Source organism: Neocloeon triangulifer, unplaced genomic scaffold (assembly GCF_031216515.1).
Source record: "Neocloeon triangulifer isolate White Clay Creek 2 clone unplaced genomic scaffold, ASM3121651v1 ptg000014l, whole genome shotgun sequence".
NCBI lineage: Eukaryota > Metazoa > Arthropoda > Insecta > Ephemeroptera > Baetidae > Neocloeon > Neocloeon triangulifer.
The window spans coordinates 25639921-25661371 of NW_026775556.1; the positions used below are offsets into that span (position 1 = coordinate 25639921).

The 21451-nt window shown below is 39.2% G+C and overlaps 1 protein-coding gene across 7 annotated transcripts; it reads left to right on the forward strand.

Annotated features, from left to right (window-relative positions):
* Positions 1 to 1193: 1193 nt before the first annotated feature.
* Positions 1194 to 21396, forward strand: LOC132199816 (rho guanine nucleotide exchange factor 12). Of its 7 annotated transcripts, none has more exons than XM_059624842.1 (33): positions 1194 to 1553; positions 1798 to 1991; positions 2047 to 2300; positions 2435 to 2635; positions 2730 to 2900; positions 3453 to 3522; positions 3585 to 3775; positions 3833 to 3907; positions 3949 to 4071; positions 4133 to 4231; positions 4356 to 4448; positions 4503 to 4696; positions 4753 to 4960; positions 5012 to 5123; positions 5175 to 5333; positions 5399 to 5470; positions 9717 to 9792; positions 10858 to 10963; positions 11402 to 11463; positions 13466 to 13540; positions 13596 to 13786; positions 14174 to 14400; positions 14457 to 14624; positions 14680 to 14928; positions 15043 to 15289; positions 15353 to 15440; positions 18071 to 18196; positions 19096 to 19373; positions 19434 to 19610; positions 19689 to 19858; positions 19907 to 20057; positions 20173 to 20252; positions 20306 to 21396. In XM_059624842.1, exons 1-33 carry the CDS (start codon positions 1519 to 1521, stop codon positions 20378 to 20380), a joined length of 4797 nt encoding a protein of 1598 aa, XP_059480825.1. In that variant the 5' UTR covers positions 1194 to 1518; the 3' UTR covers positions 20381 to 21396. The 7 variants fall into 7 exon arrangements, with proteins under 7 accessions (XP_059480825.1, XP_059480826.1, XP_059480827.1 ...); XM_059624843.1 differs by having other exon boundaries at positions 20176 to 20252; positions 20303 to 21396; XM_059624844.1 differs by having other exon boundaries at positions 20176 to 20252.
* The last annotated feature ends 55 nt before the right edge of the window (positions 21397 to 21451 follow it).

Sequence of the window (21451 nt, forward strand, 5' to 3'; positions counted from 1 at the left end):
AGTTGGCAAGACGAGATGAAAGAGCATCGAGTGCCCTCTGGATGTTAAACAAGGAACTTTTTTATTACATTTGTTGACATTTTCCAGCACATATCCTCTGTATCCCTCCGCCGTTAATAAAACGCATATTATCTGGATGAATCAATGAATTTAAGAAAATAAAATCATTTTAAATAAAAAATAGGAAAATTTGTAAATGAGTCAATTTCATGATTTGAGAAGAAAATATAGAAAATTATTCAAATATCATGGTGAGCAGAAAGCTCGAAAACTACTTCACATTATCATACTGGGGACGGGATGCTTACGCTCAGAAAAGTGGGATCACACATAATTTCATCCATCGGTGGAGGGAGGTAAGTGGGTACTTCAGTAAGGAGTCAAATACATTTTGCACGGTGGTAATTTGGTAAATCATTTTTCGGATTTCGTCAAAAGATACTAAATAAAATTTAAATAAAAACACTTAGTCTTTATAATATAGAATAATATCCAACATATTAATATTAAAATTTTTTATTTGCGCTTTAGTCCTGATTCCTGATCGTGAGCTATATTATGTTGTTGTGAGATGTAAATTAATTAATTATAAATTAATTTTATGATTTTTTTCAATATTTTGATATCAACGTAAAAAACGTATAATGATAAATAATAATATAATTTACATTTGTTAGCGAATCGCTATTATCATATCCTTATATTCTTATTTATTATATTATATATTATAACAAATGAAATTAAATTTTGTTTTTTCAAGGTTTTTACGTGGTTTTATATTGAAACTGTGCGAGAAAAACTTGGCCTTTAAAGAATGGAATACATACCAAAATTTTTACTTTTAATTAAGAAATTAATTTTCAATTACGCAAAAATTAATCTTTTTTTGTGTTACAATAAATGAGAGTAATTATATTTAATTTCTTAATTAAAAGTAAAAATTTTTGTATGTGTGTTGGTATGTTTTCCATTTTTAAAGCCGAATTTTTCCCGCAAAGTTTCAGTAAAACCTCGTAAAAACTCTTTAATTACATTAAATCAATTCATTGTCCTTGCAATTATTTTATGTTTCCTATCCAACATCCTTTCTGAAACCACACCATACTCCGGAATCCGCCCCACCACCGGGGTAACTTTCGCGCTCACGGTTGACGCCTCGTCGAGTTGGACTTCACGAGGAGGAGAGTTTTTTTTTTATCGTGTGTGGCCAAATCCAAAGATGGCGAGCGCAGTTGAGAATTGGTCATTGTGTGAATTATTTATTCGATATATTTATTTGTGAATGGCGCATAGAATTTTTTCGCTCGCGACATTGGACACTCAAGTATCGGCGCGAGCGAGTTGTGCGATCGTCACAGCCGCGGCCTCGAACTCAAGTGCTTAATTAGCTTTACGAATTTTCCGAGTCACATCAAAATTTCGACGTCGCCTGCTGATCATACATACATATGTGACATACATTCGGGCGAGTGCTTGGAGGTGCATAAAATGTTAATTAATCGCGTGTAGCGGAGGAGCATGGACTCGTCGCCACCCTCCAAGTCGCAGGACAGGTGAGCGATTTCGCCTGCAGCTTTTAATCCCCCGAGCAAACTGGTTTTTGTGCTCTCAGCAGAAAAGGGGTGGGATCCGTGAACGCACCTGTAGCCTCTGTTTATGAATGCGCCGAGGGCGTTCATCACCTTTCTTTCTCCACCTATGCAAGCCTATTTTGAGGCGTGATGTCAATCATTAGTCATTAACATGAGTTTAGAGCGGCGCAGACCAAATTTTGCTCTAACAATTTCAAATTTGCAGTCGTCGAAAGATGCGATCGAGAGGGGCTCGGCCAGTGTCCGCGGGTTCGACCAGCTCGACGGGCTCTGGCGATTTGCCGCCGTCGCCTTTGGGAGGCACCGTCGTTGTCATCACGGTGGTCATGGACCAAAGCACTGGTTACGGCATGAAAGTGTCCGGCGACAAGCCCGTCTACGTGCAGAGCGTGCGACCTTGTGAGTCACCCCTTTCTTAATTTTTCATTTTTTAATTGTGACCTTTTATCCGCAGGCGGCTCTGCCGAGAAGGCTGGCTTGAAACCGGGAGACAAAATACTTAAGGTGAATGGCGTCAACGTGACCCAGTCGACGCACCTCGAAGTGGTGGAACTGATCAAGGCGGACGCCCAGGTCATCCTCACCGTGCAGCAGTATCCGCATCCACGCCCACCGATTCTTCCGTCCTCGCCACCTGGCATGGGCGCAGTCACAAAAAGAAAGGGCACCAGCAGCCGAGAGAACATTACGGGGCCGCAACCAGTTGATGTAAGATTTTCTGAAACCGCTAGAAAAATTTAAATAAGACGGAATTTTAAATAAGTCAAAGTTTTTCAGATCATTTAAACAATTTCAAGTGAATTTATCAGTCCTTTAATTCTTTGCTCATTATTTCCTTTCAGCTGGAGGAGAGGAGGAAGTACGAGTCATCTCGGAGAAAAACCTTCCAACTCATGCTGGAGAACGAGCAGCGCAACATCGAGGCTCTGAGGTCAAAGCTGGCTGTGGCCAACGAGCCCAAGACCATGGAGGAACTGACCAAGGCTGAGAACCGGCTGCGGACCATCCAGAACCAGTTATTCGCCCTGATCGGACCTGTCGATGTAAGTTCGCTGGGGCTTTCGTTGTGTCCGTAACTGTGTTTTAGTCGATTGACTAACAAACGCCTTGCTAACCGAGTGATTAACACCCTTTCAGCTGTACCATAACAACTCTGCCACTGGTCTGTCGCCGCCCCCCCTTCCTCCCGCGCGTCCGCGCCCTTCATTTCCTTCTAGTCCCTGCTCCACTCCTCCTGCGTTGCCTCCGCGAAATCCTCCAGTCCAACAGGCAGCGTCGTGCGAAAGCAATGGAGTTTTGACTAATAACGTGAGTATCTGTTAAGAAGTTTCATTTGTGTCCCCATGCCCAGGTTTAAAGTAATTAAAATGTTTATTTTTCAAGGAGAGACGTTTGAATTAATTGATAGCATCATTTATGTTAATTAAATGCAATTTAATAATTTTTTTAATAAGACTAACAAAAACAAAATGCTTTTTTACTCGCTATAAATAAAATAAGCTCTCTAGCTCGAAGTGTTTCTAAAAATTCAATTAAAAAATATTTACCAGCCAATATTAATATATAACTGGCCTGACTGCTACTCTAATTATGTTTTGGAATTGCAGCAGTTCAATAACCCCCTTTCAAACAAATTTGATTTTTGAACTGTGATTTTTTTTAAATTTTATGGGGAAATGTTTTCAAATTTACATGATTTTTCTATTGTTTATGCCTTGCAGCCGACATGGCTGGCTGGGTAAGTTACTTTTGGACTATGTTGTGTGTTCCTGGTTGTTCCCCATGCCTGCTTCATTTTTTCGTTGATCCGTATTTGAATTTATTTTGTACCCCAGCTGACCACTCACCTAATTATTTTAGCACTCAAGTACACCAACCCACCAGCGCACAAAATCCAGCCCTGACCCCTTAGGTCATTCCTCTCTGGATGGTGAGATAGTCGAGGTTTAGCACGAAATTTTCAATAATCAATTTTATTTTTAATAAAAAAAGGAGCAAGTCGGTTGAGCACATTGACGTCGTCGGAGTCGGTGCAGGATTTGAGCAGGAGAGAGAAGGCTTTGTCCGGAGGCTGGGAAATGGACAGCCCAAGAATAACCCCACCAGGTACTCCACCACCCCCTTACGGGGGTGCAGGTGGCGAAATGTCCCCGCAAGTCACTGACCTGAACGGCCCTGGTGACGTGAGTTTCTTTTCGCGCCTCTCGTATCAATGGACTGACATGTGGAATGCGCAACAGGTGTCAATGATGGACGCTTCTTTCACTGGGCCAATCATAAGTATGGAGGATGATGATATGTCGGATCAAGAGATGGTAAGATTTGATAAAATGCGTTTTTAATTTATTTCAAGCAGCACTTTCAGGGCCATCTCGAAGACCATGGCCCGTTCAAAAGTGCAAATAAATTGCTCCAACACCCAGCACACCTGTCTGTGTTCATGAACTATGTTTTATCCAACAGCGACCCTTCCAGTCTTGTAAGACATTCACTCTTTATTTTATTTGACCGTCTGACGAATTTTCTTATTTAATTTGCAGTTATTTTACTTAATTACTGATTTGTATAAGGAAGGCAACGCAAAAGAAATGAAAAAATGGGCTTACGAAATACACTCCACCTTCCTAGTGCCTGATGCGGTAAGATTATTTGATCCTACAAAATTGTAATTAGTGTTGAGCATTAAAATGTGCATTTATTATTTTTATTGGAGGCCGATTGCATGAAATATTAAAATTATTACTAAGTAAATATAATTTCTAGCCTTTGAGATTGGCACACGTTGATGAAAACAACGCAAGGGAAGTGGATGAAGTGTTATTGATTGACAGCGACAAGGAAGAAATTTTAAGAAAGGTTGCCTAAAATGTTTGCATCTTGCAAGTTTACAAAAATGTTGTTGTCTTCAAGGTATTTTGGAAACCGAGGTCAAAATCAAAGGAAACCTTATCTGAACAGCTGAGCGACTTTCGTCAAAAGAGAATTGCTGGTTTGGGCGCCTTTTTCGGAGCTACAGATGTAGAACTGGAAGAGAGCGAGCACGACAAATCAAAGGAATTGGCAATAATCGAAAAAGGGCTGTTACCGCACATCGAGATTCTGTTGTAAATTTACAAAGGATTATCATAAGCTTGTAAAACTATAATTAATTTATTTGCAGACCTAAATTGGAAAATGAGGTGGACGGTAGATGTGAAGAGGATGTGAGGGCTTTCCAGAGAGCGTCCTCAATTTGTTCTTCCCTTTGTACATTGGCGTCAAAGTTATTTGGTCTTCGGGGCTCGAATCCTTTGTTAGAAAGAGTGCCAAGTTTTGTTTGCAAAGACAAAACTAGTAAACTCAAACTTCTGGCAAGAAACCACCGAAAAGTATTTATTATCACAAATTCAAAATGTATGATTTTAACCAATTTTCCAAAGGTCAACCAATTGGGCCACACTTTACACGCACACCATTATTTCATAGTTACTCATTGCAACCATTGCGGACGCATCATTGGTGGTGTTGGGCCTCAAGGCTACCAGTGCTCATGTATGCAAATTTTTTCTTAAATGTAATCCCGGCTGACCTAAAAATTTGCAGCGTGTCTTTTAAATATTCACCGATGGTGTGTACGCCCGCTGGAAGAGGAGTGTCCAGGGCCATTGAAAAAGGATAAGCATAACGATAATAGAATTAGCAAATTAATGGAACGAATCCGTCCTGAACGCGAAGCAAGACGAAAACCAAGTAGCCTTAATTGTGAGTGTTGTAATGAAAAGATTCTAATCGACATGTAATTAAATATTTTTTTATTTTTGATTCAGTGGAAAAAATAAAAAAGTCTTCTGAAGAACGGGATGAGCTGGGCAACCTCCTGAGTGACGCTGACTTTGCCGGTAAGTTGAATTTCATTTATGCTCTCTTTTTTTCACACTGGTCATAGTTTAAAGTGAAGATTGTATATAAAACACTTGCCCAAACATTTCCATACCATCGTTAGTCGGTTTTCAGTATTAATATTTTTTTATTCTTCTTGATTGCTATTCTTAATTTATGATTCGTTTTATATTATAAAAGTACTTTTGCCTTACAAATCAGGATTGTAAGCAAAATCATTGGCCAAAAAGTTCCGGCTTGTTTTAAACTTAAAATCCAGTAGCAGTTGAAAATATCTAGAATAATGGGATACGAAAGAACGAAAGTTGCGCACGGTTTAAGACGTCTGAGCTAGAAAAGAGGGCGGGCTCTGGTGGGCCAGTGGTGAACTGGGTTTGCAGTGGTGGCTCTTGAGTTTGTATTGGTGATCAGTAGAGGTGTGGAAAGGATGCTGCGATGAGCGATGATGGAGAGCCAGTACGGCGCAGCAGTAGCTTCAAGAAACTGCTTAAGTTACCCAAATTTAATGCAGGTACTGCCAAAACACAGCTGCTGTTAATTGTGGCACGTAATGCTTTTAGCCCCCTTTTTATTTTCGTATTTGTGTATTTTTAAAACACGTCGTTTCCAAAGCAACACCCACTTTCCGAAATAAGTTGGTCTCGTTTTATTTTCGCGCTCTGCCAGCATCATTTAAATCGATAAAAATCGCAAATTTTAATGCACGGCCAGTGCAAATGTACCTGGCCGGCCGGGATTCGCGGCGCTGCCGTTGGTGCGTGGGGCTTCTTTTTGCATCGAGTGCCGCTGTCGGTCGATATCTCCTCGTGACTTGTTGTTTAAAATATTTTCCCACTTCTCTGCATTCCCTGGGGTGCCTACAATTATTTGTGGCAAACGCCAGGACGTGTTTTTATTTATCTTTAAAAAAAATTTTGCTGTGATTGGCGACGCCACCTTTTGCCTTTTTTCTCTGCACCGGTGGCAACTAAAAGAAAAAGGGAATCAAATAAGAAAAAAAAATCGACGGAAAATAAAAGGTTGCTCGCAGACAATAATAATAAATTTGACATTTCTGAGCTGACATTTCGCCGGCACTCTCACGTTAAGTAAACTTGTGATTTGATTCTTATCTGGGCTCATGAAAGCGTGCATTTGCCTCCCCGCCCAGAACCGCCGTTTGCAAAATTGGAAGGTCGGAAATTGAAAATCCCGTCAAACTCCGGAGATAAATCTGCTAATTGGTGCAACTGGCTCGGCCGGCTGGCTGCAGCACCCTCGTCCCTCGAAACCAAATCGTATTGAATTCGTGCGGCACATTCTACGGCGAGCGGGGTGTTATTGATTTATCATACGTGCGTGTGTTTGTATGCTCAATTCAGCTACAAATATAGCTTATTAAGTAGCACAATCTGGGCACACATCATGTGGCGCGATTGAAGCTGCCTGCCCGCCCGCTGAGTCCTCGCAAGTAAATTCGCCTCTCTTCTCTGCAGAAAGCTGATTATCCGTTTGCCCTCCTCTTTTTTTCTCAAAACTTTGTCGTCGTTGGAAGAGAGGGCTCGTCGAGACTCAAATCTTATTGGGTAAAATGAATTTGTGCGAAATTTATTCTAATTTTTCTCTGTCCTTGGACTGATGTAGTTTATTTTCCTTATAATTAGTTAATGACGTAATTCTTTCAAACACAATCAATGCATATGATAATTATCAATGTTTATTCATTGCAAATCAAATCACGTGCAGAGAAACAAAAATTGCAAGATTTGGAGAAACGGCAAAAATATTCAAAGAACTCAATAAAATTATTATTTAAAATATTGAAATTATAATAATTTTAAACTAAATTAATATTGGAAATGAAGAAGTCGGGCATTTCCTTGTTGTAAAATTTGTTTTTATTAAAAAACAAATGGCCGTGCCAGTTTTGGCCACGGTCTGCGGCCCTATTTCATGAGCAAGAAAAATACAAAAAAAATCAGTAAAATTGAAAAACACCACATTTTAACATAAAAATTTAAAATCTTAAAAGAAACAAATCCTAGTACCAACCTATTAATTGATATTTTAAAGTTATATTTTAAAATAATAATTTTTTTATTAAACTACTTGAACTATATAAAATTTTAATTATATTTTTATGTGACCCTAAAATAAGGCGCCTCAAATCCGCGCAGAGATGAGCTATCTTAATTATAACAAAACCAAAAAACTTGTCAATGTGCTTTACTCAAGGTGCCTGAGACCGGGAAAAACTGTGCGTTTTAACCAATAACGCTCCACTGTATAACCACAGCCTCGGCCAGATTGTGAAACTTCATAATCTTTAACACTTTTAGCCGATAACGCAGACGAGAGTAACGAGACGACGCGTTATTTAAAACGACCGTGCAAAGCAGCAGCGCACAAACGGAGATCGAGATTTTGTGCGCAGTTGTTTTTGCTTTTTGAGTATGTTTATAAATAAGCATATGCGGTGCAAAGTTTCAAAAAGGAACTTGTTAAATATTAAATCACGAGTATCAAACAAGCTGGAAAATCAAAACACAACAAAGGTCGCGGCGGCCAGGTCGTGTTGTTTTTGCATCATTTCTTTATTTTCTGCACAATCAATTTTTCTGCAGACTTTTTTTTCAATCCGTGGATGTAAATTGAACTAAAAACCTGGCATTGTGCGAGACTCGGACAATTTATTTATTCGCCGTGTATATTTATTTATTTTGCGAGCGGCGGCGGCAACCTGCGCCTCCGTCCTTGGCTGCTGCTCGCTCCGTGCTGCCCTCTGGGCAAAGGGCCATCCACAGCATGAATGGTGCTGCTGGTGGCACTCTCGCGATCGCCTCCTCTGACCGCACTGCCGCCGTTAGCTCTAAAAATACATGGACCGGCCTTGTAAAATAAAATCATTTCTCGCTCCACCATCCCATCTCTAGCGGAAGTTATTGCAAATCTTTCCTCCACGTCGAGGTGCGCGTCGCTCCGTTGGCCAACATGTTTCAGCTCGGCCCTTTGCAGAGCTACCTCAAAGTCGCAGCCGCCCAAGGTACCGTTCGCCAAGGTCCGCGACAACCCTTTGCCACCGTGCTCCGCCCCCTTTTCTTCCAATTGACCGAAAACATTCGCGTTGCCCAAGCATAATGTGTATTTTTCTAATTTTGGATATTGCAATCCAATGACATGAATTCGGACCCGTTTGCTGTCGTTGCACGGAAATGGTGCTCCATTTCACTCCATTTTTTTCCAGGAAATTCGTGAAAAGCCCCACTTTTTACTAGGCTAGGCCAGGCCGTTCCATGTAAACGCTTGATATCTAAAAAAAAAACGTAAATTTGTCACATGCGATTCTTCATAGATCTATTATTAGAATGATGTATCTTGTTTTTAGCAAATTAATTTTGCTGTTTATTTGTCCAAATTATTAAATTTCAATTCATTTGAAGTCAGACAATCAATTGTAAAAAAAAATTGGTTGCGAGAAAAATAGGCACACGGTGCTAGTGAGCAAGTCACTGAAACTCAGAACCGAGTATTTACCAGGAGGCGATAAAAACCCAACTACTCGCCAAACTGCAGCCTAAACTACGGGAAAAAATCAAATATTCTAACATGCTCTTTGCACAATTTTGGGAAATTATTTGAGGCACATCACATTACTTACATTCAATTGTTGAAACAATTTATTTAAAAAGAGGAATTGCGGTTACCAAAAATAGCATTTTTTTTTTTATTAATTATTATTATTTTTTTAATGTGGGAGTTCAGATATTTTATGTATGAAAACTTACGAATCTTGTATTGGGATGCACGAAAGATGATGAAATGTTCTGAAATTTTGATATTTTTTTGTCTTGTTGTTCACTCATGGGTGTTATTCAATTGAGGACAAACGAGACAAACAACTGCAATTTCCTTGCAATAAATTATTTTCAATTGCATAATAAATTGTGATGGAAGCAAAAGTAAACTTCTTATAAATTAAAACTTGCAACTTTCTTTACAAATGAGCTAATTAGAAATTGGGCTCGTAAGTGAAAGAAAACGCGATCAACGGAGAGAAACGCGGCGATTGCGATCGCGTGTGGGGGTTGACATCGCAGGCAGGGATGATCTGGTGTCATCGAGCTGACAAGCGATGCTGGAAACAAGTGATCAATATGGAGAGAGGGCGCTTGTTTAATACACTCACACTTAGTTTGTCTCTTCTTTTTCTACCCCCTCTCTATCTATCGCTCTCTGACAGCGCTTGTTCTTTTTGGCATGTTGCAGGAGGGGCGAGGCGCGCAGACCTCAGTGGCTCCTCGGATATGGCCGAGCACAGCGCAGCAGCCACGGACACCGCCAGGTAAGTGTCCCTGACTAATGACCGAATATTCGGACGCCGTTTCAGTTTCGAACGAAAATAATCCGACCGGGTGGTACGGGTCGGTGATCAAAGGGTCAAAGGTTTGTTTGGCGCGGGCAAGTCGAGCAAACCACCGCTCCATTGGCCCATATTGATTTTCTCAAAAAGGAGCAATCCATTCTGAGACAGGTGCGGCCAAAGTGACCCTTATCCCTCCGCGCTGGTAATGAGCGACGAGAGATGCGACCGCATCTATTGACTGACCCGTCATGCGTGTTTTACGCACCAACCACCCTAGCGAACGTGCTGACCTAGTTTGACAAAGTACAGCAAAATTGTCTGTCGATTCGCGAAAAAATAAAATTATGTTTCACCACAGTGGACGCGTGACCGATGCTCTCTTATTGCGCGGTCTAATTAACTGGTGAAAAGAGCCAGTCTTTCTTTTGTCATTGGCAAGGAGGCCCCTCGAGTCGGGCGTCGAGCACAGTTTTGGGAAAAGGGCATAGTTGGCACTTGACCTTTTTCCAAGTGCTGCTCCCGGCGACACAAAGTGCTGATTCTGACGTTTTGCGCCGGCGAGGAGCCGGAAATAAAATCCAAACTTGGCGCTCCTTATCTTTCTTGAGAGCAGAATAAAAGACTCTGCTCACTCCTTGCCACTAAAAAATTTATAATTTTTTTTTGCAATCGATACATTTTTGCAATTTTATCAGAAAAAAACATCTGTTTTCAAACATTTTTGTATATGACGTGTTTCTTTCTTTCAAAAAGGCAGATATAAATTTCTTGGTAGCGAAAGACTTTTTGTTTGGAAATTTCCTAGTATAAAAGTTATCGAGAAGCACCAGAGTTTGCTTGTTAAGAATCTTTGCTTTGTCCAAGACGTCAAAATACGAAAATAAGCATTAGTAATCACGGTTTCCTTCCTGTTCTGGCGTCACCGCCAAACAAACGTGATAAAAAGCGTGCGTACGTCGAATCTGCGGCTGACTCGGCTCGGACGCGGCGCACACCTTTCCCTTTTATTGCCACCCTGAGGTAATTGTTGGCGTGTTTTTGCAGCGGAGGCGGCAGCACTCCGCAGTCGAGCGGTGGCCCTCTGGGGGCTCGGAAGCCGTCAGCCACCTCCATCAACCGCTCCGAGAGTTACAAGGAACGAGTTCAGAAGGTGAGTTTTTTTTCCTCCGTACACGAGAGTGTGCCGAGCTTCCTTATTGGCCCCGCAATCGATCCGAGCAAATTGATGCGCCTGAAATAATTGTGTTTGCCAAACGTGATTGATTTATATAATATTCGTTTTTTTTTTATTTACTTTGGTATTTTCTTCGCCTCGCCTGCGATCGAGTAATTACTGGCGCCGCTGGCTGTGGTCCGAGCGAGGATTTTTGCTCAACCGCCGCCGCCGGCAGGTGTCAAAGAGGGGGGTGCTATTGATCGACTCTTGCATATTAGGCACCGCGCCCTTTGCAGTTCTCATCACCTTTAGTACGGGGCATGTGGGAGATAAAGGGACACGGAACAATAACTCGCCACTGGCGCCAATAATTGACTCGGCCAGCCCACTATAGCCAACCAGCAACCAAACTTTCTCAATCTTCGTTTTCAGCGGCAGTTGCGGGAGCGGCGCAAAACCAGTGATCCCAACCTTGGTTCGAAGAGCGCGAATAAGTGAGTATAGTACTTAATTAATTAATTAGATTGTTGATTTTGAGCTTTTTGTTTCTCGTCTTGCCTGTTTTGAGCACAAATATTGCGTTTATCTTCCGACAGGAAATGTCAAAACCTCAAAAGCTGGAGAGAACAGGAAACTTTTTTTAAATGAAAAATATTAAGTCACAAAAATTGAATCCAAATAATTTTTATTTATGTTGTTACTACATTTCAAATTCATCAAAAGTGCTTCGTTCAACAAGTATCTATTATTAATTTTGCTGTCAATTAATTTACCATATTTTGCAAGAATTAATTTAAAATTGAGATATTTCATAATAAATATTTTTATCAGAAATATCTAACAAAGATGCAAAATAAAATTTTGAAGATTATTGATGAACTACCAGGCAATATCTGCCCAATTGGAGGCAAATAATTTTAAAAAATTTGCCAACAAACAAACTACAGTAAAAAGTTTGATGAAAGAAGCATCATTTTTCTGAATGCCTTTCCAAAAAATTTACCATTCCTATGGAAATATATATATATATTTTATTCAACATATGACTATACATTTGGGTTATGTAAAAACACTGGTTCCTCTCAATTTTAATAGCATTTTTTTTTAAAGATTTTGAAATGTTGTACAAAAAAAAATTTCAGGTCAAAAATTTGAAATGAATACATTCTTCAATTTAATATTTATTGACCTTTCCTCAAAAGAAGAAAAAAATCAAATATAATAGCGATAGCAATTCACCTCCACAAAATTTCTTATAGGATTTTCTATTTATGCTGTAAATTCAATTTAAAATTTCAAGAAATTATTACCAAAAGCAAAGCAATATTAAAAAAATCTGTTCGTTCTTTAATATTTTAGTATTTATTTACTTAATTGCTTTTATGATCAATCTTAATTTAAAATAAGGAGTCCTAATTAACGGTGCAATTTCAATTATCGCTGTTGAAGTTAAAAAATAGAATCGACGGCAAGGGTTGAGTCACCTTTTGTGTGTGATTTTGCGTGGCGCGCAACTCCCGCACCTTTTACTCTTCTTTTCTTGGCCGCCAACAAATTGAAAGAGACGAGCTTCTGAACTTTGCCAGTCTTTTGACAGAACAGCCTCTTTACGTCAGCGCAAACTTAAAACTTTTGTGGCAGTTCTCGCACACACAGCCTCTCGTTTCGCGCCATATTCACATTAATATATTCATTTTCCATTCCGCATTTTGGCACTGCCGTTGCATTAAAAGACACGATTCTAATTGTGACGCTTCAAAATTTGCGTGGGCTGACTTAGCGTGTGTGAGAGACTTGCATGCCATATTTGACCCTGATGAATTTGTAGCCTGAAGTTCAAAAAGCTAATTAAAAAAAAGTAATCGCTGGTTGAGAATTTCGGCTTCCTTTGCCTCCTCTCACTTCCGCAAAGATTCAAATTGATGAGCTGTTAAGGCAGTATTTTTCTCTTTGCAGTTCAGTTACAAAGAAAAATATTTACCAAGATAAACAAGTAAACGTTAAAAAATTCTTTTAAATCCCAAATGCTCAAGTTTTATTTAAATTATAATTGTGTTGCCAGAATATGTCATTCAAGTAGGGTTAGGCAAATTATATGATATTGAACATTGCTTTTAAAATAATAATAATGACTGCAGCCCATCTTACCGCGGACCTCTTTTGCCAGAGGTGTTGCCGCTTCTTCACATTTCACATTTTGAGATTTTTTTTCTCTTTTTGACTTGATTGGTGAAGAATAAAAATAATTGTCCTTGCAATTCTAATAATTTTAATCATATCAGCTCATCCAGGGCCGGATAGGGTGATCAGGCAATCCCTTTTAACCATTGGGCTTATGGGCAAGGGCCTCTGAAATCCCCACCTAGGCGAGCCCAAGCAAAATTTTCGCCCAAGTCCGGCATTGAGCACAGCCCACCCTTTAATTTAATTTAAGAAATAAGAGTTTTTCGTAAAAATAATTTCATTGAGCTTACACATTGAAAATTTCTTTTCCAGTGACACTGCGGACGTGGATGCCTTACAGTTCAATAATAATTCTGGCAGTTCTTCCAATTCAACACACTCTCTCAGGTAAAATTTTTGTAATAAATATGTGAAAATGAGAGCTGACGTTGCACAATTATAGGAGCCTGGACAGTCCGTCCACCTCGATGGAGATGGTGACAGGGTCCTGTGCACCTGGTAATGACACACTAGAGGGCTGGGATAGTGATATAGAAGTAGAGGCTGATCCGCCTGACTGGACGCGTAGCGTTGAAGAGGAGGAATTGCGGAAACTGACCTCCAGAGAGAAAAAGAGACAAGAAGTCATCAATGGTAATAATAAAAGTCATTAAATAAGATCAAACCAGACGTTTAATCAAAAATTATTATTGATTTGCGAATTCAAAGAAATGAAAGAATCATAATTTGTTTGATGCTTTTAATTAATACAAGAGAGTTTAGGCAAAGACTTTGATATGGAAATCTTTTTTGGCAGAGCACGCTTTTTTCACACGTGCACAATGTTCGAAAACTTTCCTTTGAAATTTGTGATCATTGGAAAATGAATATTATAATTTTATTATTATAGTCTCAAATTTTCTTGAATTTTGATCACAGACATGGTTATTTTCCTTCAAAGAATTTTTCTTTGTTCTATCATTTTTTTAATGAAATAACTAAAATAATTTTCTTTTTTAAATATGAATATTATTTTCACAGAGCTATTCTACACCGAGAGATCCCATGTAAGAGCTCTGAAAGTGCTTGATCGGATATTCTACCGACCTTTGCTTGACAATCCCGTTTTACCTCATGAGTGTTTGGTGCTTTTATTTCCCAATTTGGGGGAAATGCTTGACATCCACGGCTCTCTCAACACAGCAATGAAGTTGAAAAGGAAAGAATCTCCCATTGTGGGTGACATATCAGAGCTCCTGCTCAACATTGTAAGTTTAAAAAATAATATTGATAATAATTAATAACTAATTTTCAATGAATTTAGTTTGACGGTCCTGCAGGAGAGCGATTCCAAAGAGAAGCAGCAACTTTTTGTGCTAACCACCAACTTGCGCTAGAGATGCTCAAGGAGAGGAGACGGAAGGACCAGAAACTGAACAATTTTCTTACCGATGCAGAGGGAAAATCTGTCTGCAGGCGGCTGCAACTTAAAGTGAATTTTGATCACATTTTTTATCTATGAACTATAATAAATTTTTTTGTTCCAGGATATAATACCTTTTGGATTTCAAAGGCTGACAAAGTATCCTTTATTGTTTGAAAATCTTATGAAGCTGTGTGAGGGCTCGGAGCGTGCTGGCGTGCAACGGGCTCTGGAACGCAGCAAAGAGATTGTCAATCATGTAAATGCGTCTGTGAAAGATGCTGCTGACCAACATAGACTTCACGAAATTCAGCGCCGACTGGACAAAGGGTCTTTTGAGAAAGCAGACCATTCCTTAGCTGCCGAGTTCAAGGTAAAGAATTGATGTAAAACAAAATAGTTATCTGCCAACACTAATTAACTATTAATATGTAGATAAAGGAAAAAATTTGAATTAATATCAATTTTTATTAATTTTCTACTCCAGAATCTTGACCTCACAAGACATCGACTGGTTCACGAAGGCTTGCTGAGTTGGCGCCAAAGCAAGACTCAGAAGCCAGTAGACCTGCATGTTGTGCTCCTCGAGGAGATCATTGTGCTGCTCATTCGGCAGGACGACAAGTTTGTGCTCAAGTTTTTTTCGGTAAGCACACCAGCCAGTGCGGACAAGTCGCTGCCTTACAGCCCCATAATCAAGACTTCAACGGTTCTCACGCGGCCCGTGGCCACAGGTGGGTCAACGTCAGCCTCGGCAAAGCCAAAAATTCGCTCAAAATTTATTTCCCGTGTTGCAGACAAACGTGCCTTCTTTCTGGTCAATATGTCACAAGCCTGCGCGCAGATTTTTGAGCTGGTCGCCTTGTCAAACGCCGAGCGCAAAACGTGAGTTGTTTCAAGTTCTCCATTTCAAATTGCCCAATTGCTCGCGATCATCTGCCCTGTCTATCGGCAGACAGTCGAATGCGTGCGTCTTCCTCTCTCTCTACCTGCGCTAAACATAGCGGTCGCTATTAATAGCTGCTGGCATCTGGGCCAGAGAGTACTCGCGCGCGTCTTGCGAACGGACGGACGGAGGGAGGAGGAGTTGCAAAGGATTCCCCCTTGGTCCACACACTGAATTAGAAAGAAAGAAAGAAAGACCCTTCCTTGCTGTGCAGGCAGGGTGCGTCAGCGGCACCCCTGCAAGTATACATACAAGCAAGTGACGCCCCGTGAACGGCGCCGCGGTGGGGACTCCAGATGTAAATTTTTGCTTAAGCTGCGCGCTCGCTCAGTTTGTTAGTTATGTCTGGCCCAAGCAGTGTGTTCAAAACATTCCTGCAGACGCAGGCCTCTAGGTAACAGGATTTTTTTTAAACTAGCTTCATTTTCAATTGTTTTCTTTAAATTTGTTCTTCTCTTCAAACATTTAGTTTTTTAACAGCTTCAATTGGTTATTTTCTGTACCATGGTTTTTTTATTGAACTTTTGAAATTATTAAATAAATTAATTATTTTTGCTAGTGAAAATATTGCAGCATTGTTATGGAATTGAATGGCTGCTTTCCGAGCCCTGAAGAAAGAACTTATTTCCTTCAGCTAACTTTTTATAAATCTCTTTTTGACATTTTTATCTGTTGCTAAAGCGTGATAAATGAACCGGACGCTAAATTTGTCTCTCGTCACACACCAACTCAGCCTGATTGACTCTAGATAATGAGCGACACCGCCGCCCCAGTCTTTGATCTCTCAGAAGACACCACATTTATATTGCTATTCTGAAAATACAATAGCGTTCTGCAAAAACATTTAAGCTCAAAATGTCTGACTGTCGTGCATTTTTAGTTAATTTTCTTAAGAGTTAGCTGGACTGGTGTACCGAGCAAAGTCCTCTTATTTGTACTAACAAGTAACACCCAATGAACCATTGCGATAAGAAGCGTAAAGTAGATTTTTTGAGGAGAACATTCCTCTTGTCAGCGTTTGCATTATTCACGTTTTAAGCCGACGTGCAGTTTTTGAAAATTGACTTTGGGAGGGTTAACTGATTTATAGACTTTGCAATACCAGTTAAAAATTCTTCGATTCCACTCAACAATATTATTATATAATAATTTAAAACCCAAAGAAATCACTCGAAACGGGAAATTATTTAATTAGTAACTTGTGGAGTTACGTTCCGAGACGCGAGATTAATATTTTTTATTATCATGTCTGGAATTTTCTAACTTTTTACTCCGGTTTTGTCTCAAATACCTCGCGTCTCGGAAAGTAATTCCACGTCAGGGCGATTAGTCACAAGTTACTTATAAATATTATTATATTAATTGTTTTGACTTAAAACTCATGAGTTTTCATTTCTCTGACTACGGAATTTGTGTCCAGTGGCGTTAAAAATTATGCGAATGAAAGCAGAAGTCGAATACAAATTTAAAAATTTTTTTTTATATTTGATTTTAATTGACTTGTTTTGTATAAAAAAAATAAGATTGTTTGAATAAGTCAGTTAGCATAATTAAAATTCTAGTCTTTCAATATCTGATCCAATAAAAAAATTTTCCGTAAAAAAATCAATTATAAACCAAAACATTTACTATAAAAACAGCTAATTTAAAATAAAGACAGAATTAAAAAAAATGTGTTTTAAATACAAGATCATTGATCAAGGGAGACTTCAAACGACAGGATGTGACGACTTTTGTTTACATAATAAACTTTTATTGCCGTGGCGCGTATAAATCAATGGCAAAGCGTAATCTGCGTGTCGGTCGGTCGGCCGACGGAATTAGGCACGGCAAATCAAAATCGATCGACTCCGGTCGCGGTGGAATGTCCAGCGCAGGCTGCACTCCTTGCGGCGCCCGTTGGACACGGCAACCCACTTTTAAAATAAACCAAGCGCGAAGATGCTTTCCAATTGTATTTTTAGTCTTAACTCTTGAGGATTGAGATATTTCCTGATGCCTTACCAGATTATTTGCTTTGAAAACTCCCAAGGGTGCCCCGTTCAAGAGTCGCTGGTCATCATGACCTACCCCTAAAGATTTGATTCGACCTTTGAACTGTTCCCTTCCCTACGCAATGCTTCGCCAGTGAAAAATTTGATTGAGAAGAAAAATTCAAGTCTGCGGTGGAATATTTCTCAAAAAATAATACATTTTTGTAAAAATTGTTTTTATTCAAAAACAAATGGAAAAGTTTCTCAGCGAGCAGCATGGTTGCTCATGAAATAAGGTCGCAGACCGTGACCGAAACTGATAGAGCCATTTTGTTTTTTAATAAAAACAATATTTACAACGAGGAAAAGCTTGATTTATTCATTTCCATGATCATCTCCTTCAACTTCTTCTAATAAATTTTACATATAATTTTGCGTCCCGACCAATCCATATTTCTTCTAATATCAACAAATTCTTCCCAGTGCTGGTGGAATTTTTTTCCAACAATGTTTTTCTACGATTTGTATTGTCAGTCAATTGAATAAATTTGGCCAATGAACAAAAATAAAACTTTGTATACGACGTCTGTCCGTAGGTGGTCCAAACATATCACAGACACTGCTGATGCGGCGCGCATGAAGCGCGAGAACCAGAGACCTCGGCCAGATGCTCCACCTGCGGTCTTCCCACATGACAATCCGATTCCAGAGGACAGCAACAAGTAAGAAATGATTTTTATTTGTCAAAATTTCGTCAAAAGATTCATTTCCTGTTTGTTTGGTATTTATCGCTTCTTCATACTCGGCTACGAGTTTCTCACTTAGGGAGCTTTTTCATTTAATCTATTTTATTAGGTTGAAATTGACTTTTTTATAGAAAAAAAGTATAATTAAGAATATGCCAACAATTTTAACATGTTATAACATACATTTTCTGAAAGCGATCTCATGAATTTAAAAACGTCTAAAAAAGACTATTTTACAAGTTCACGAAATTATCAACCGTTGCTAGCAATCCAAATTTTTATTTTTTAATAACAACATTTATTTTACTCCTCCAATGATAATGATTGTATACATTGATTGCATTGATTGTTTTTTAACTTTCCATTTACAGAAAACAATATGACTGTCATGATTCTCTTTGGGAATTTGTCAATATTTTCTTTTTCTTTTGAACAATTGAATTGTGTCGTGTGCTAATTGTATCGTCTGCAATATCATAAGTTGTATTGTAAACTCAATAAAATATTATTATTTATAATTTCATGCTGGGTACTTAAAATGATTATTGCTTAATATTCTTTGCTTGGATATTTTGTTTTTTAATTTTCGAAGAATAATACCTGGATAACAAGTTGATAAAACGAGCTTAATTAATGTAATTGAACCTGCTAACGAGTAAAATAAGTTATTGGCAATTTGATTTTCATTAAATAAACATTAGTTCGTTTAAAATTTCAAAACATCTTAAAGTAATGCATAAACTTTTTTTGAAAAGGCCGACAAAGTTATGTCTATGGTTTTTGTAGTTTTAAATGCAATTTAAAAATATTTTTGCTGAAAAAAAATTGACAAGATTACTTGGAAGAAATATTGAACTGATTGATTTTTCATTTAGGGATGCCGAAGAAGCTGCAGATGCAAACAACACCGAAAACATTTCTTCCGAAGGAGCCTCTTCGGCTCCTCAAGAGCCTGAAAGTTTTTTGACAAACTCGTTGCCAGAAGAGAAGGAACAGTCGGGGGTGGTGCGAAGGAGCAGCAGCGCCGCCAGCAGTGCCACAAACCGCGACAGCGTGCCTCGGATGGTGCAGGAATGTTCCCTGATCCAGCCTAGCGAGGTTCGCGTGTGCCAGAGCGAAGTGCACGTCGCCGAGCCCGTTTACACCCCGATAGGTAAATTGTTGCCTCGAAATGAGCGAAACAAGGGAATTATATTTTTAATTTTGGTTACAGAGCTTCTGAGGCGAGAGGACGAAGCGATCCGGGCGGCCATCAGGAGGAAGCAAAAAATTGTTGCCGATCTGCTGCACATTCCTCAGGATCAGTACGAGACCATTGCCGAGTTGGCCTCGGAGGCGGGAAGCAGTGACAAAGAGCAAGTCGAGCTGGCCTTGGCGTGCTTTCATCAAGGTATTTTAATTAATAATGATAATTGGAAATATTATATATCATTTATAAATTATTAATTTTCAATGAAAATATTTTTAGTCACCCGCCTGACGACAATCCTGAACGAGAACTTGAGGGTGACTGAAGAGGACTCTGTTGCCGCAACGTCAAGTACCCTGAATCGCAATCCGCCATCAATTAGTGTGAACCTAGTTCAGGAAATCACCACCGCCCTCACAACACACGTCACGCAACTCATGGTAAAAACTGTGAGCACGCTTGTAGAGTTTGGGATTCTTAACTTACGTGAGTTGTAGAAAATGACAAAGGAGCGCGAGGAGGAACGGGAAATGATCCGCAAGGAAAACATGAGGCTGAGGGAGCAGGTCCACGCCATGCTGGAGCAGCGGAGAAGTGGAACTGCCAGGCCCAAGAGACGTGCTACCTCCACTGGTTTTTCACGGGAAAGTAAGCATAATAATCCAAAAATAAAATTGAATCTCATTTTAATATCTAAAAATCACTAGATAAAAATTATAATATTAAATTTATCTCCCGATTAAAATTGCATACAAATTTTCAGCAGATTTGAATTTGGAAGAGACCGGTGACCAATCAGACAAAGAGGAAGACATTAATGAATTGGCAGAAGCAGGCGCTGAGGTAGTTTTGTGATTTTTATTGTAATTACATCAAAGTAAATTGCATTTCAGCAGGATTGTGAGAGCACCAACCAAAATGGCGGTGACAAGGAAGATCTAGTCCAAGCAGAGGGTCCAGCCAACATCTAGTTCAGGCGGTCAGACAAACAAGTTCTCATTCCAGTGTCCTGAACTTAGCTTGCTCTCCCCCAGTTCGCAAAAGAGGTGGAATGTCGTGATGCATTTATTTACTGTGCTTTTATTGATGCCTTATGGATATAAAAAAGAAATAATCAAATGATAGTGACTAGTGACACAAGACTGGTTCGTAGTGCTACTGCTGCTGCTTTCTGTTTCTCTCCTTATCCATGGCCTAATGAGAAGGTGTTTGGACAACCCACGTAGGCCACTGATGAATTATAATGTTGAGAACCTCTATGATGGATTTTGTCTGTCGTACGTAAACAAACTTTGTTGGTTTCGATGTGTTGTCGTCCCACACACTGAATGACGGTGCTTTGGTTGAATCGAGCTAGGGGAGCTGTTCCTAATTGGTGATGTTGTTTTCTCCACTATTTCCTATTCTATTGACACAAAGTCGAGTGTGAAAGGGTTTAAAAGCAGTTTTGGAAAACGCAAGATGTGAATAAGCCAAAAATGTTACTGAAAAGTTGTTTCTATTGGAGATGTGGCGTCAGGTGGCGTCAAATTGTATAAAAAAAGAAGGAAACTCAAGAGGGTGGACGTGCCTTACCTTCTTGAGATACAAAGTGTCTTTTGAATTAGATATTAAACTGCAAACTAGGCGAATTGCATGATAAAAAATTTTTAGACAAAGTGCCCATAATGTTATGAAGAAGAACTTATTTTGGCTGGAAAGAAATAAAATTTGTCTTTGCTAGGAAATCTTCATACTTTTTACAAGGAAAAAATGTAGGAAATGAAATATATGAGGAATCATATTTATCATGTATCTTCCAATCAAGCAACCTTTTGTGCTTGGCCCGAGCTGTTTGCTCTGTACGTTACAAACAGACATTCTCAAACATTTCTGATTGTATGTAAATAAATATTGGATAATATATATGTAAGTGTGTAAATTTGTGTGCATGCACAGTTACACACGTACATGTGTATATATTGATATATCGAAAAAAAAAACAGACTTTTCATTATAAAAATAAAAATAAGGTCATAAAAAATATTATTATTCAAAAGAAA

What these genes read in the sequence shown, in the direction of transcription:
- LOC132199816 (XM_059624840.1), top strand. Translation starts at nt 1,519, where the DNA reads ATGGACTCGTCGCCACCCTCCAAGTCGCAGGACAG. An exon ending in CCCTGATCGGACCTGTCGAT is followed by an intron (nt 2,636 to 2,729) that starts GTAAGTTCGCTG and finishes ACACCCTTTCAG; the next exon opens with CTGTACCATAACAACTCTGC. An exon ending in CACTGGTTTTTCACGGGAAA is followed by an intron (nt 20,058 to 20,172) that starts GTAAGCATAATA and finishes ACAAATTTTCAG; the next exon opens with CAGATTTGAATTTGGAAGAG.